Source organism: Notolepis coatsorum (assembly GCF_963971535.1).
Source record: "Notolepis coatsorum genome assembly, contig: SCAFFOLD_4841, whole genome shotgun sequence".
Classification (NCBI taxonomy): domain Eukaryota; kingdom Metazoa; phylum Chordata; class Actinopteri; order Aulopiformes; family Paralepididae; genus Notolepis; species Notolepis coatsorum.
In genome coordinates this window covers 1-10668 of record NW_028174129.1, presented here as the reverse complement: position 1 = coordinate 10668, position 10668 = coordinate 1, and the positions used below count along the sequence as shown (strand labels likewise).

The 10668-nt window shown below is 44.0% G+C and overlaps 1 protein-coding gene across 1 annotated transcript; it reads left to right on the top strand.

Annotated features, from left to right (window-relative positions):
• Window positions 1-210: 210 nt before the first annotated feature.
• On the top strand, window positions 211-10651 carry LOC311247630 (neurofascin-like; the record flags this gene model as incomplete). Its single annotated transcript, XM_084338651.1, has 6 exons — window positions 211-320; window positions 2498-2664; window positions 4627-4774; window positions 7767-7891; window positions 9222-9263; window positions 10576-10651. Coding segments are annotated over 6 exons (668 nt in total), but the record flags the coding sequence as incomplete, so codon positions are not given.
• Between the last annotated feature and the right edge of the window lie 17 nt (window positions 10652-10668).

Below are 10668 nucleotides of genomic sequence, written 5' to 3'. Positions count from 1 at the left end.
AATGAATGTAGGATAGGATTGGATTGTGGGGAAGTGGTTGGTGTAACACAGTGGCCCTCTCCTCTCTCTCCTGCTCCTCTCTCCTCTCTCTCTCTCTTCTCTCTCTCTCTCTCTCTCCTCTCCTCTCTTCTCTCTCTCCTCTCTCTCTCTCTCTCTCTCTCCTCTCACTCTCTCTCTCTCTCTCTCTCTCTCTCTCTCTCCTCTCCAGACATGGCTCCTAGGATGCTGGGCCCTAAGAACCAGCTGATCAAGGTGATAGAAAACAATCGTACTTTCCTGGAGTGTCCCTACTTCGGCTCTCCTGTTCCAGACCTCCGCTGGTGAGTGTCAGTGGGAAAAACCTGTTAGCTTGACCATTCCTGTTATGTCTCCTGTTAGCTTGACCATCCTGTTATGTCTCCTGTTAGCTTGACCTTGACCATCATGCTCCCGTAGCTTGTTATGTCTCCTGTTAGCTTGTTATGTCTCCTGTTAGCTTGTTGTGTCTCCTGTTAGCTTGTATGTCTCCTGTTAGCTTGTTATGTCTCCTGTTAGCTTGTTATGTCTCCTGTTAGCTTGTTATGTCTCCTGTTAGCTTGTTATGTCTCCTGTTAGCTTGTTATGTCTCCTGTTAGCTTGTTATGTCTCCTGTTAGCTTGTTGTGTCTCCTGTTAGCTTGTTATGTCTCCTGTTAGCTTGTTATGTCTCCTGTTAGCTTGTTATGTCTCCTGTTAGCTTGTTATGTCTCCTGTTAGCTTGTTATGTCTCCTGTTAGCTTGTTATGTCTCCTGTTAGCTTGTTATGTCTCCTGTTAGCTTGTTGTGTCTCCTGCTAGCTTGTTATGTCTCCTGTTAGCTTGTTATGTCACCTGTTAGCTTGTTATGTCTCCTGTTAGCTTGAGATGTCTCCTGTTAGCTTGTTATGTCTCCTGTTAGCTTGGTGTGTCTCCTGTTAGCTTGTTATGTCTCCTGTTAGCTTGTTGTGTCTCCTGTTAGCTTGCTATGTCTCCTGTTAGCTTGTTATGTCTCATGTTAGCTTGGTGTGTCTCATGTTAGCTTGTTATGTCTCCTGTTAGCTTGTTATGTCTCCTGTTAGCTTGGTGTGTCTCCTGTTAGCTTGTTGTGTCTCCTGTTAGCTTGTTGTGTCTCCTGTTAGCTTGTTTTGTCTCCTGTTAGCTTGTTATGTCTCCTGTTAGCTTGGTGTGTCTCCTGTTAGCTTGTTGTGTCTCCTGTTAGCTTGTTGTGTCTCCTGTTAGCTTGTTATGTCTCCTGTTAGCTTGGTGTGTCTCCTGTTAGCTTGATATGTCTCCTGTTAGCTTGTTGTGTCTCCTGTTAGCTTGTTGTGTCTCCTGTTAGCTTGGTGTGTCTCATGTTAGATTGTTATGTCTCCTGTTAGCTTGTTATGTCTCCTGTAAGCTTGTTGTGTCTCCTGTTAGCTTGGTGTGTCTCATGTTAGATTGTTATGTCTCCTGTTAGCTTGATATGTCTCCTATTAGCTTGTTATGTATCATGTTAGATTGTTATGTCTCCTGTTAGCTTGTTATGTCTCCTGTTAGCTTGTTATGTCTCCTGTTAGCTTGTTATGTCTCCTGTTAGCTTGTTATGTCTCATGTTAGCTTGATATGTCTCCTGTTAGCTTGTTATGTCTCATGTTAGCTTGATATGTCTCCTGTTAGCTTATTATGTCTCCTGTTAGCTTGATATGTCTCCTGTTAGCTTGTTATGTCTCCTGTTAGCTTGTTATGTCTCCTGTTAGCTTGTTATGTCTCCTGTTAGCTTGTTATGTCTCCTGTTAGCTTGTTATGTCTCCTATTTGCTTGATATGTCTCCTATTAGCTTGATATGTCTCCTATTTGCTTGATATGTCTCCTATTAGCTTGTTATGTCTCCTGTTAGCTTGTTATGTCTCCTATTAGCTTGTTGTGTCTCCTGTTAGCTTGTTGTGTCTCCTGTTAGCTTGTTGTGTCTCCTGTTAGCTTGTTGTGTCTCATGTTAGCTTGTTATGTCTCCCGTTAGCTTGGTGTGTCTCCTGTTAGCTTGTTATGTCTCCTGTTAGCTTGTTATGTCTCCTGTTAGCTTGTTATGTCTCCTGCTAGCTTGTTATGTGTCCTGTTAGCTTGTTATGTCTCCTGTTAGCTTGTTATGTCTCCTGTTAGCTTGTTATGTCTCCTGTTAGCTTGTTATGTCTCCTGTTAGCTTGTTATGTTTCCTGTTAGCTTGTTATGTCTCCTGTTAGCTTGTTATGTCTCCTGTTAGCTTGTTGTGTCTCCTGTTAGCTTGTTATGTCTCCTGTTAGCTTGATATGTCTCCTGTTAGCTTGTTATGTCTCCTGTTAGCTTGTTGTGTCTCCTGTTAGCTTGTTATGTCTCCTGTTAGCTTGTTATGTCTCCTGTTAGCTTGTTATGCATCATGTTAGCTTGTTATGTCTCCTGTTAGCTTGTTATGAATCCTGTTAGCTTGACCATCGTATCATCGCTCCTGTGATATCCTCTGACTGTAAGCACCTTTCCTGTGTGTAGGTTTAAGAACGGGCAGGGCAGCGGGCTGGACGGGGGCCACTACCGCGTGTACGTCAACGGGACCCTGGAGATCAAGCGGGCCAGGGCCGAGGACGAGGGCACCTACACCTGCGTCGCCTCCAACATCCTGGGCAAGGATGAGAACCAGGTCCGCTTGGAGGTCAAAGGTCAGACATCACGTCAGCACTCTGACTTCACATGGGACTACGGCAGCACATTGTGATAGCGTTATGGATAGAACAGGACAATGTGGAAAACAATAAGATGTCAATCATTAGGACACCACTTTTAGACAGACACTATGATTAGCTATGATCATCATCATCATCAGTGCACAAATATTGTGACATATATCACACAGTGCTTCACATCATTAAAAGGCATTATTTGAGGGTATGTCAGTGACGGTAATATTTTACCTTATTTTATATGATTTATAGGCTAGGACAATAAACATTTCCCCCTGATAGTGCCGATCTATCCAACCAGATAATCTTTCTGTGATTCGCTTAGTTTTGGAGATATCTGTCTTAGAGATACCTGCCATCACTCCAATACAATGGAGCCGAATGGCACTCGGTTTGTGATGCTCAAAGCAAAAAAAAATAAGGATAATACACAGACTTTGTGAACAGTTTCATGTAGGAACTGTTTTCTTGCCAAACGTACACAAGCTGAGTATCTCCAAAACTAAGTGAATCACACCTAAACAATCTGGATGGATAGATAGCATTATATTTTTAATATATAGCATAGATAGCATATATTTGTTTTGGGTGAACTGCCCCTTTAAGGAAGTTACATAATGTTACACACTAATAGCCCTTCACTGACAATAAGTCGAGTATGACATTGTAGATAAAACGCAGTCACATTGTTATGACACCACGTTTTGAGACATTACAGTAGCACATACTGTATAGAACATTTAGATATTATGGGAATTCTGAATTATTCACACACTTATATACGGTACATGACATCACATGAAATATGTATGACCGCCATGTCGTGGCGCGTGGATAACTCTGAACTCTCAAAAAGCACCCGTCACATGAACCCTACGATCTCTCCTTCAACTGAACATTCTAATGATGTCGCTACTATGGAAAAAATCTTCTAAAGTCGAAGAGTTCTTAGAATTCGGAGACAGAATTCTGAGAGAAAAGATCTTCCACTTGAAAGGGTTCAATCTTCACAGGAATTGTGGCCTCTTGATGACACTGATTGTCTTCCCTTGTGCCAAATAGCGTCTGTCATTGAGAGCAAAAACACTCTCACTCTCTTGTGCCTTTGTTGGAGAAATGCATTAATGATGAGAGTGCCTTATATTTCAAATCCACACTGGTTCCCCTTATCATCACACACAACCTCATCAACATCAACCATTTCAAGCAACGCATCGTCAGATTTGGACCTTCTTGGATCACCACATCGTCTCTAACTGCATTCAGATTTATTTTCTTCCCCCTTTTCTCACAGTTAAAGGTGCTATCTAGATAACATTCAGCCACTAGATGTCGCACTAGAGCACCAGCGTGTCATTTATCCAATCAGGTGCATTCCACGTGGGGAAATGGGAAGTAGGGAGGGCATACATGCCTGCAAAGTGTAAACAACAACATTCATTTTGGACTCACAAACATTTTTTAAATGATAAATTCATCTAGGTCGCTGTTTGACAGCATCTCATTTACTACCTTTGAAGTAAATGCTGATCCTCCCAGACCACTCCAAGAACGTCCTACCTGGCAACCCTCTTATACACAATCCACCACATCTACAGAGAAAGTGCTCTTACTGCCACCCCTAGCTGTATGAATGAAGCTGTAAGAATGATGTTACCATCAGAGAAGAACATCCATCTGACATCCAATGAGAGACAGAGAAAGAGAGAGGAAGAGAGAGAGAGCGAAAGAGAGAGAGAGAGAGAGAAATAGAGAAAGAGAGACAGATGCAATGCATTGGTTTCCCATTTCATTGATTTTTCTGGATATGTGTCTGTGTCTGTGTGTTTGTGTGCATCATATATGCACACAATGTCTGTGCGCATGTCTCCCTCTTCATGTGTGTACCTGTGTATGTGTGTCTGTGTCTGTGTGTATCCCCCCCCTGCTCCCCCCCCATAGAGCCGACTCGTATCGTGCGGGCCCCCGAGCACCAGACGGCCGTCAGGGGCTCCCTGGCTCGCTTCAACTGTAAGGTGACGTCCGACCAGAGCCTACGTGTCACCGTCACCTGGATGAAGGACGAAATGCCTCTCGCTCTGGGGTGGAGGTAGGTGACCACCTCATGCAGTCTCTATGGTGGAGGTAGGTGACCACCTCATGTAGTCTCTATGGTGGAGGTAGGTGACAACCTCATGTAGTCTCTGGGGTGGAGGTAGGTGACCACCTCATGTAGTCTCTGGGGTGGAGGTAGGTGACCACCTCATGTAGTCTCTGGGGTGGAGGTAGGTGACCACCTCATGTAGTCTCTGGGGTGGAGGTAGGTGACCACCTCATGTAGTCTCTATGGTGGAGGTAGGTGACCACCTCATGTAGTCTCTATGGTGGAGGTAGGCGACCACCTCATGTAGTCTCTGGGGTGGAGGTAGGTGACCACCTCATGTAGTCTCTGGGGTGGAGGTAGGTGACCACCTCATGTAGTCTCTATGGTGGAGGTAGGTGACCACCTCATGTAGTCTCTATGGTGGAGGTAGGTGACCACCTCATGTAGTCTCTATGGTGGAGGTAGGTGACAACCTCATGTAGTCTCTATGGTGGAGGTAGGTGACAACCTCATGTAGTCTCTGGGGTGGAGGTAGGTGACCACCTCATGTAGTCTCTGTGGTGGAGGTAGGTGACCACCTCATGTAGTCTCTAGGGGTGGAGGTAGGTGACGACCTCATGTAGTCTCTATGGTGGAGGTAGGTGAGCACCTCATGTAGTCTCTATGGTGGAGGTAGGTGACCACCTCATGTAGTCTCTGGGGTGGAGGTAGGTGAGCACCTCATGTAGTCTCTATGGTGGAGGTAGGTGACCAGTCCACCTCATGTAGTCTCTATGGTGGAGGTAGGTGACCACCTCATGTAGTCTCTATGGTGGAGGTAGGTGAGCACCTCATGTAGTCTCTATGGTGGAGGTAGGTGACCACCTCATGTAGTCTCTATGGTGGAGGTAGGTGACCACCTCATGTAGTCTCTATGGTGGAGGTAGGTGACCACCTCATGTAGTCTCTATGGTGGAGGTAGGTGACCACCTCATGTAGTCTCTATGGTGGAGGTAGGTGACCACCTCATGTAGTCTCTATGGTGGAGGTAGGTGACCACCTCATGTAGTCTCTATGGTGGAGGTAGGTGACCACCTCATGTAGTCTCTATGGTGGAGGTAGGTGACCACCTCATGTAGTCTCTATGGTGGAGGTAGGTGACCACCTCATGTAGTCTCTATGGTGGAGGTAGGTGACCACCTCATGTAGTCTCTATGGTGGAGGTAGGTGACCACCTCATGTAGTCTCTATGGTGGAGGTAGGTGACCACCTCATGTAGTCTCTATGGTGGAGGCAGGTGACCACCTCATGTAGTCTCTATGGTGGAGGTAGGTGACCACCTCATGTAGTCTCTATGGTGGAGGTAGGTGACCACCTCATGTAGTCTCTATGGTGGAGGTAGGTGACCACCTCATGTAGTCTCTATGGTGGAGGTAGGTGACCACCTCATGTAGTCTCTATGGTGGAGGTAGGTGACCACCTCATGTAGTCTCTATGGTGGAGGTAGGTGACCACCTCATGTAGTCTCTATGGTGGAGGTAGGTGACCACCTCATGTAGTCTCTATGGTGGAGGTAGGTGACCACCTCATGTAGTCTCTATGGTGGAGGTAGGTGACCACCTCATGTAGTCTCTATGGTGGAGGTAGGTGACCACCTCATGTAGTCTCTATGGTGGAGGTAGGTGACCACCTCATGTAGTCTCTGGGGTGGAGGTAGGTGAGCACCTCATGTAGTCTCTGGGGTGGAGGTAGGTGACCACCTCATGTAGTCTCTATGGTGGAGGTAGGTGACCACCTCATGTAGTCTCTATGGTGGAGGTAGGTGACCACCTCATGTAGTCTCTATGGTGGAGGTAGGTGACCACCTCATGTAGTCTCTATGGTGGAGGTAGGTGAGCACCTCATGTAGTCTCTGGGGTGGAGGTAGGTGACCACCTCATGTAGTCTCTGGGGTGGAGGTAGGTGACCACCTCATGTAGTCTCTGGGGTGGAGGTAGGTGACGACCTCATGTAGTCTCTATGGTGGAGGTAGGTGACCACCTCATGTAGTCTCTATGGTGGAGGTAGGTGACCACCTCATGTAGTCTCATGACCAACTAAATTAATCTTCAGATTCCCAGCTTTCAGGCGATATATACTACTTCTACTGTGGCATCTACTGTTGAGCTGTTATCTCCCTCTAAAGATCCTGCCTCCCTCTGAAAAGACACACATGGATCTGTTCTGGGTCTCATAGGGTTAATACTAGCGCTAGTACATGTATGTTATGTAGTGTAAAATACCTACTGAAAACATTCTGTGCTCCTCTTGTTGTGGAATGTTAGGTTACTGGACAAAAGGTGCAGATATGAATAAACATACAAGGGTTAAAATATGTCAGCTAAGGGTTATGTCCCAGAGTGAACTCATATTGGAGACAGCATGCAAAGAGGCCCTTTTGGAGAACAAGGAATATTTCCCTTATTCACCCACAACACCAGAGGATGGGGAAAGAATAAAATCTGACGCCAGCCAAGTGGCCTGATATGAACTCACAGACTCAGACACAGACCGGACTGTTGAAAAACAGTGGACGAGCCAAAATCATAAGCAGTTAAGGGAAGAATTGGCAATAACAGAACTATTAGCACACATATATCCACACTTGTCCACACACACACATAGACACACACACTTACTTTCACATGCACAAGGATTGCAACACAGAGTCTAGGAGACGTGTTTTCCACACACACCCATATTGAATTGTATTACACACGCACACACACACGCACACACTCACAGGCCTACACCCACACACAGCTTCAGGTATAAAAGGTTGTCTTGTGACAAATGAAGTTAGAGCTTTTTCTGAAATGATTGTTGTTCATCGACGAATAAATCTCTCCCTGCGCAGGACAATTTTTTTTATTGATTCAGCCCGTGTCATCATTTGTAAATATCACAAATTGAACGTAAACCTATAGACGAAGTGATAATTACCTACACTCTCTCTCCCTCTTTCTTTCTCCTTTCACAGGCTAAAGAAGGACGAGGAGTTTCTCTCCATCCCCAACGTCAATGAGGGGGACGAGGGGACGTACACCTGCACTGCTAAATCAGACATAGACCAAGACTCAGCCTCAGCACGTCTCACTGTGTTAGGTACACATCGGTTACAAACAGGCGCTAGCAAAGATAGTCTAATAGAGAAAGATAACACATTCAAAGATAGTCCAATAGAGAAAGATAACACATTCAAAGATAGTCCAATAGAGAAAGATAACACATTCAAAGATAGTCTAATAGAGAAAGATGACACATTCAAAGATAGTCTAATAGAGAAAGATAACACATTCAAAGATAGTCCAATAGAGAAAGATAACACATTCAAAGATAGTCTAATAGAGAAAGATAACACATTCAAAGATAGTCTAATAGAGAAAGAAAACACATTCAAAGATAGTCTAATAGAGAAAGATAACACATTCAAAGATAGTCTAATAGAGAAAGATAACACATTCAAAGATAGTCCAATAGAGAAAGATAACACATTCAAAGATAGTCTAATAGAGAAAGAAAACACATTCAAAGATAGTCTAATAGAGAAAAATAACACATTCAAAGATGTCTCCTGAGTGGGCGGGACTTATACACAGGTGCTATCATTAGACAAGTAATAATAATACATTTTATTTGGGAACGCCTTTCAAAAGTCTCACACAAACGTGTTTTACGCTGGATATACAGGTCAGTTTAGTGTCAGAATGTTGACGAATGAACACCTTCAACTTGTAAGAGAAGGTCCAATGTTTACCTGGATTTCTATAGTAAAGAAAATAATAGATCCGGCCAAAACCTCCATATCTCTCATTGGGGGTGAATGGAGCCTGTGCTGCTCTACTCTAAAATCAACCAATAAGAGAGCCTTGTGTAGCTCAGATGACACATTACAGGAAGTGAAAAGGACTTGGCCAGTCTCCCTTTCAAATGTATCTGACACTAGCATGCACACACAAGTTCAGGTTTGAAATCTCCTAGCATGGATGTGAAATGTATTGCTTGAACCGTACAAGCAATAATTTTCCACATCAAACCCATCTTTTGTCATAATAATAACATGATATGACTCTTAATAGCCCTTCTCATTTGGATAGTAGAACATCTCTTTAGCATTCTGTAGTTGAAAATAGAAAATGCATGTCTTTATCATCCCCATAATCCATAATATACATTGTGCTCCAATCAATTTACATGCCTAAGAGTTAAAGCCTCTGATTAAATATATTTAATTGATTTTAAATATATTGCATGCAGTGTATTAATTGTGTTGTACTGATTTATAGCGCTGTAGTGAAGTTCAGTAGCATTAATACACTTATTCATGTGTATTAATAATCACTAATAATCTCTCTGCTCCCCTAATGCTGATAGTAGACTAACCAGTTAACTCTAACATTTGACCTCACTCCTCCTCCTTGACCCCGCCTCACAGAGGAAGCTTCCCTCAACCCCTCACTGTCTAGTGCCTTGCCAGGTAACACCCATAGGCCTGTCTTTCTCTCTCTCTCTCTCTCTCTCTCTCTCTCTCTCTCTCTCTCTCTCTCTCTCTCTCTCTCTCTCTCTCTCTCTCTCTCTCTCTCTCTCTCTCTCTCTCTCTCTCTCTCTCTCTCTCTCTCTCTCTCTCTCTCTCTCTCTCTATATATATATATATATATATATATATATATATATATATATATATATATATATATATATATATATATATATATATATATATATATATATATATATATATATATATATATATATATATGTCTTTCTTTCTTTCTCTTCTCTTTCTCTTGGTCTCAGTTTTTTTTTACTACTGTTCTACCCATACCTCTTTCTTGATTGTAAGGCTTTCATTGAAATGCTAACTGGAACTAGTTATTTTTCAAATGTGCCAAAGGAATGATAGAGAGACAGCGAGAGAGAGTGAGAAAGAATATCATTTGGAATTAAATTTCCCATGTGTGTGTGTGTGTGTGTGTGTGTGTGTGTGTGTGTGTGTGTGTGTGTGTGCGTGTGTGTGTGTGTGTGTGTGTGTGCGTGCGTGCAACCCTGTATCATGTCCCACAACCTATGCATGTGTTATTCACACACAGACACCCTCAGGTGTGTGTCTGAGACAAACTCAGGGTCTATGGCCCTCAGCACTACCCGTAGTCTCCATAGTTAACTGTATACGTTCGCTGGGATCAAATGCGGTGGTAGGCGAGTGGTTTTACCATGACATTACGAGACAGCCTCACGCTAACCATAACCCTAACCTTAACGCTCACAATAACAGTTAACCAAACCTTAACCTGATCGTAGTTCTAAGCGTAGTTGTAATGTGGGTGCGTTTGTAGTGTAAGAGGTAAAAGAGCTTGTCTACCACTGCAGCTACCACTGGTTCAAAGCCTGGTTGTGGAGTTTTTTTTTGTGTTGTTGTTGTTAGCGGCCCCTGCTGGTAGTGCACCATAACGGCACCTACATAACTGTGTGTACTTTTCACGCATTGTAACCGTGATACAGGTTTGCCGTGTGGTGTGTGGTGTGTGTGTGCATGTATGTGTGTGTTTGTGTGTGCATGTATGTGTGTATGAGTTTGTGTTTGTGTGTGCACGTGTGTGTGTGTGTGTGTGTGTGTGTGTGTATGAGTTTGTGTTTGTGTGTGCATGTATGTGTGTGTGTGTGTGTGTGTGTATGAGTTTGTGTGTGCATGTATGTGTGTGTGTGTGTGTGTGTGTGTGTGTGTGTGTGTGCGTGTGTGTGTGTGTGTGTGTGTGTGTGTAGTAGTAGTACTAATGTGTGTCTCTCTCCAGACCGTCCAGACCCCCCCCATGGACCTGGACCTGTCCGACCCGGCGGCCCGCAGCGTCCGTCTCACCTGGATCCCTGGTAACGACCACAACAGC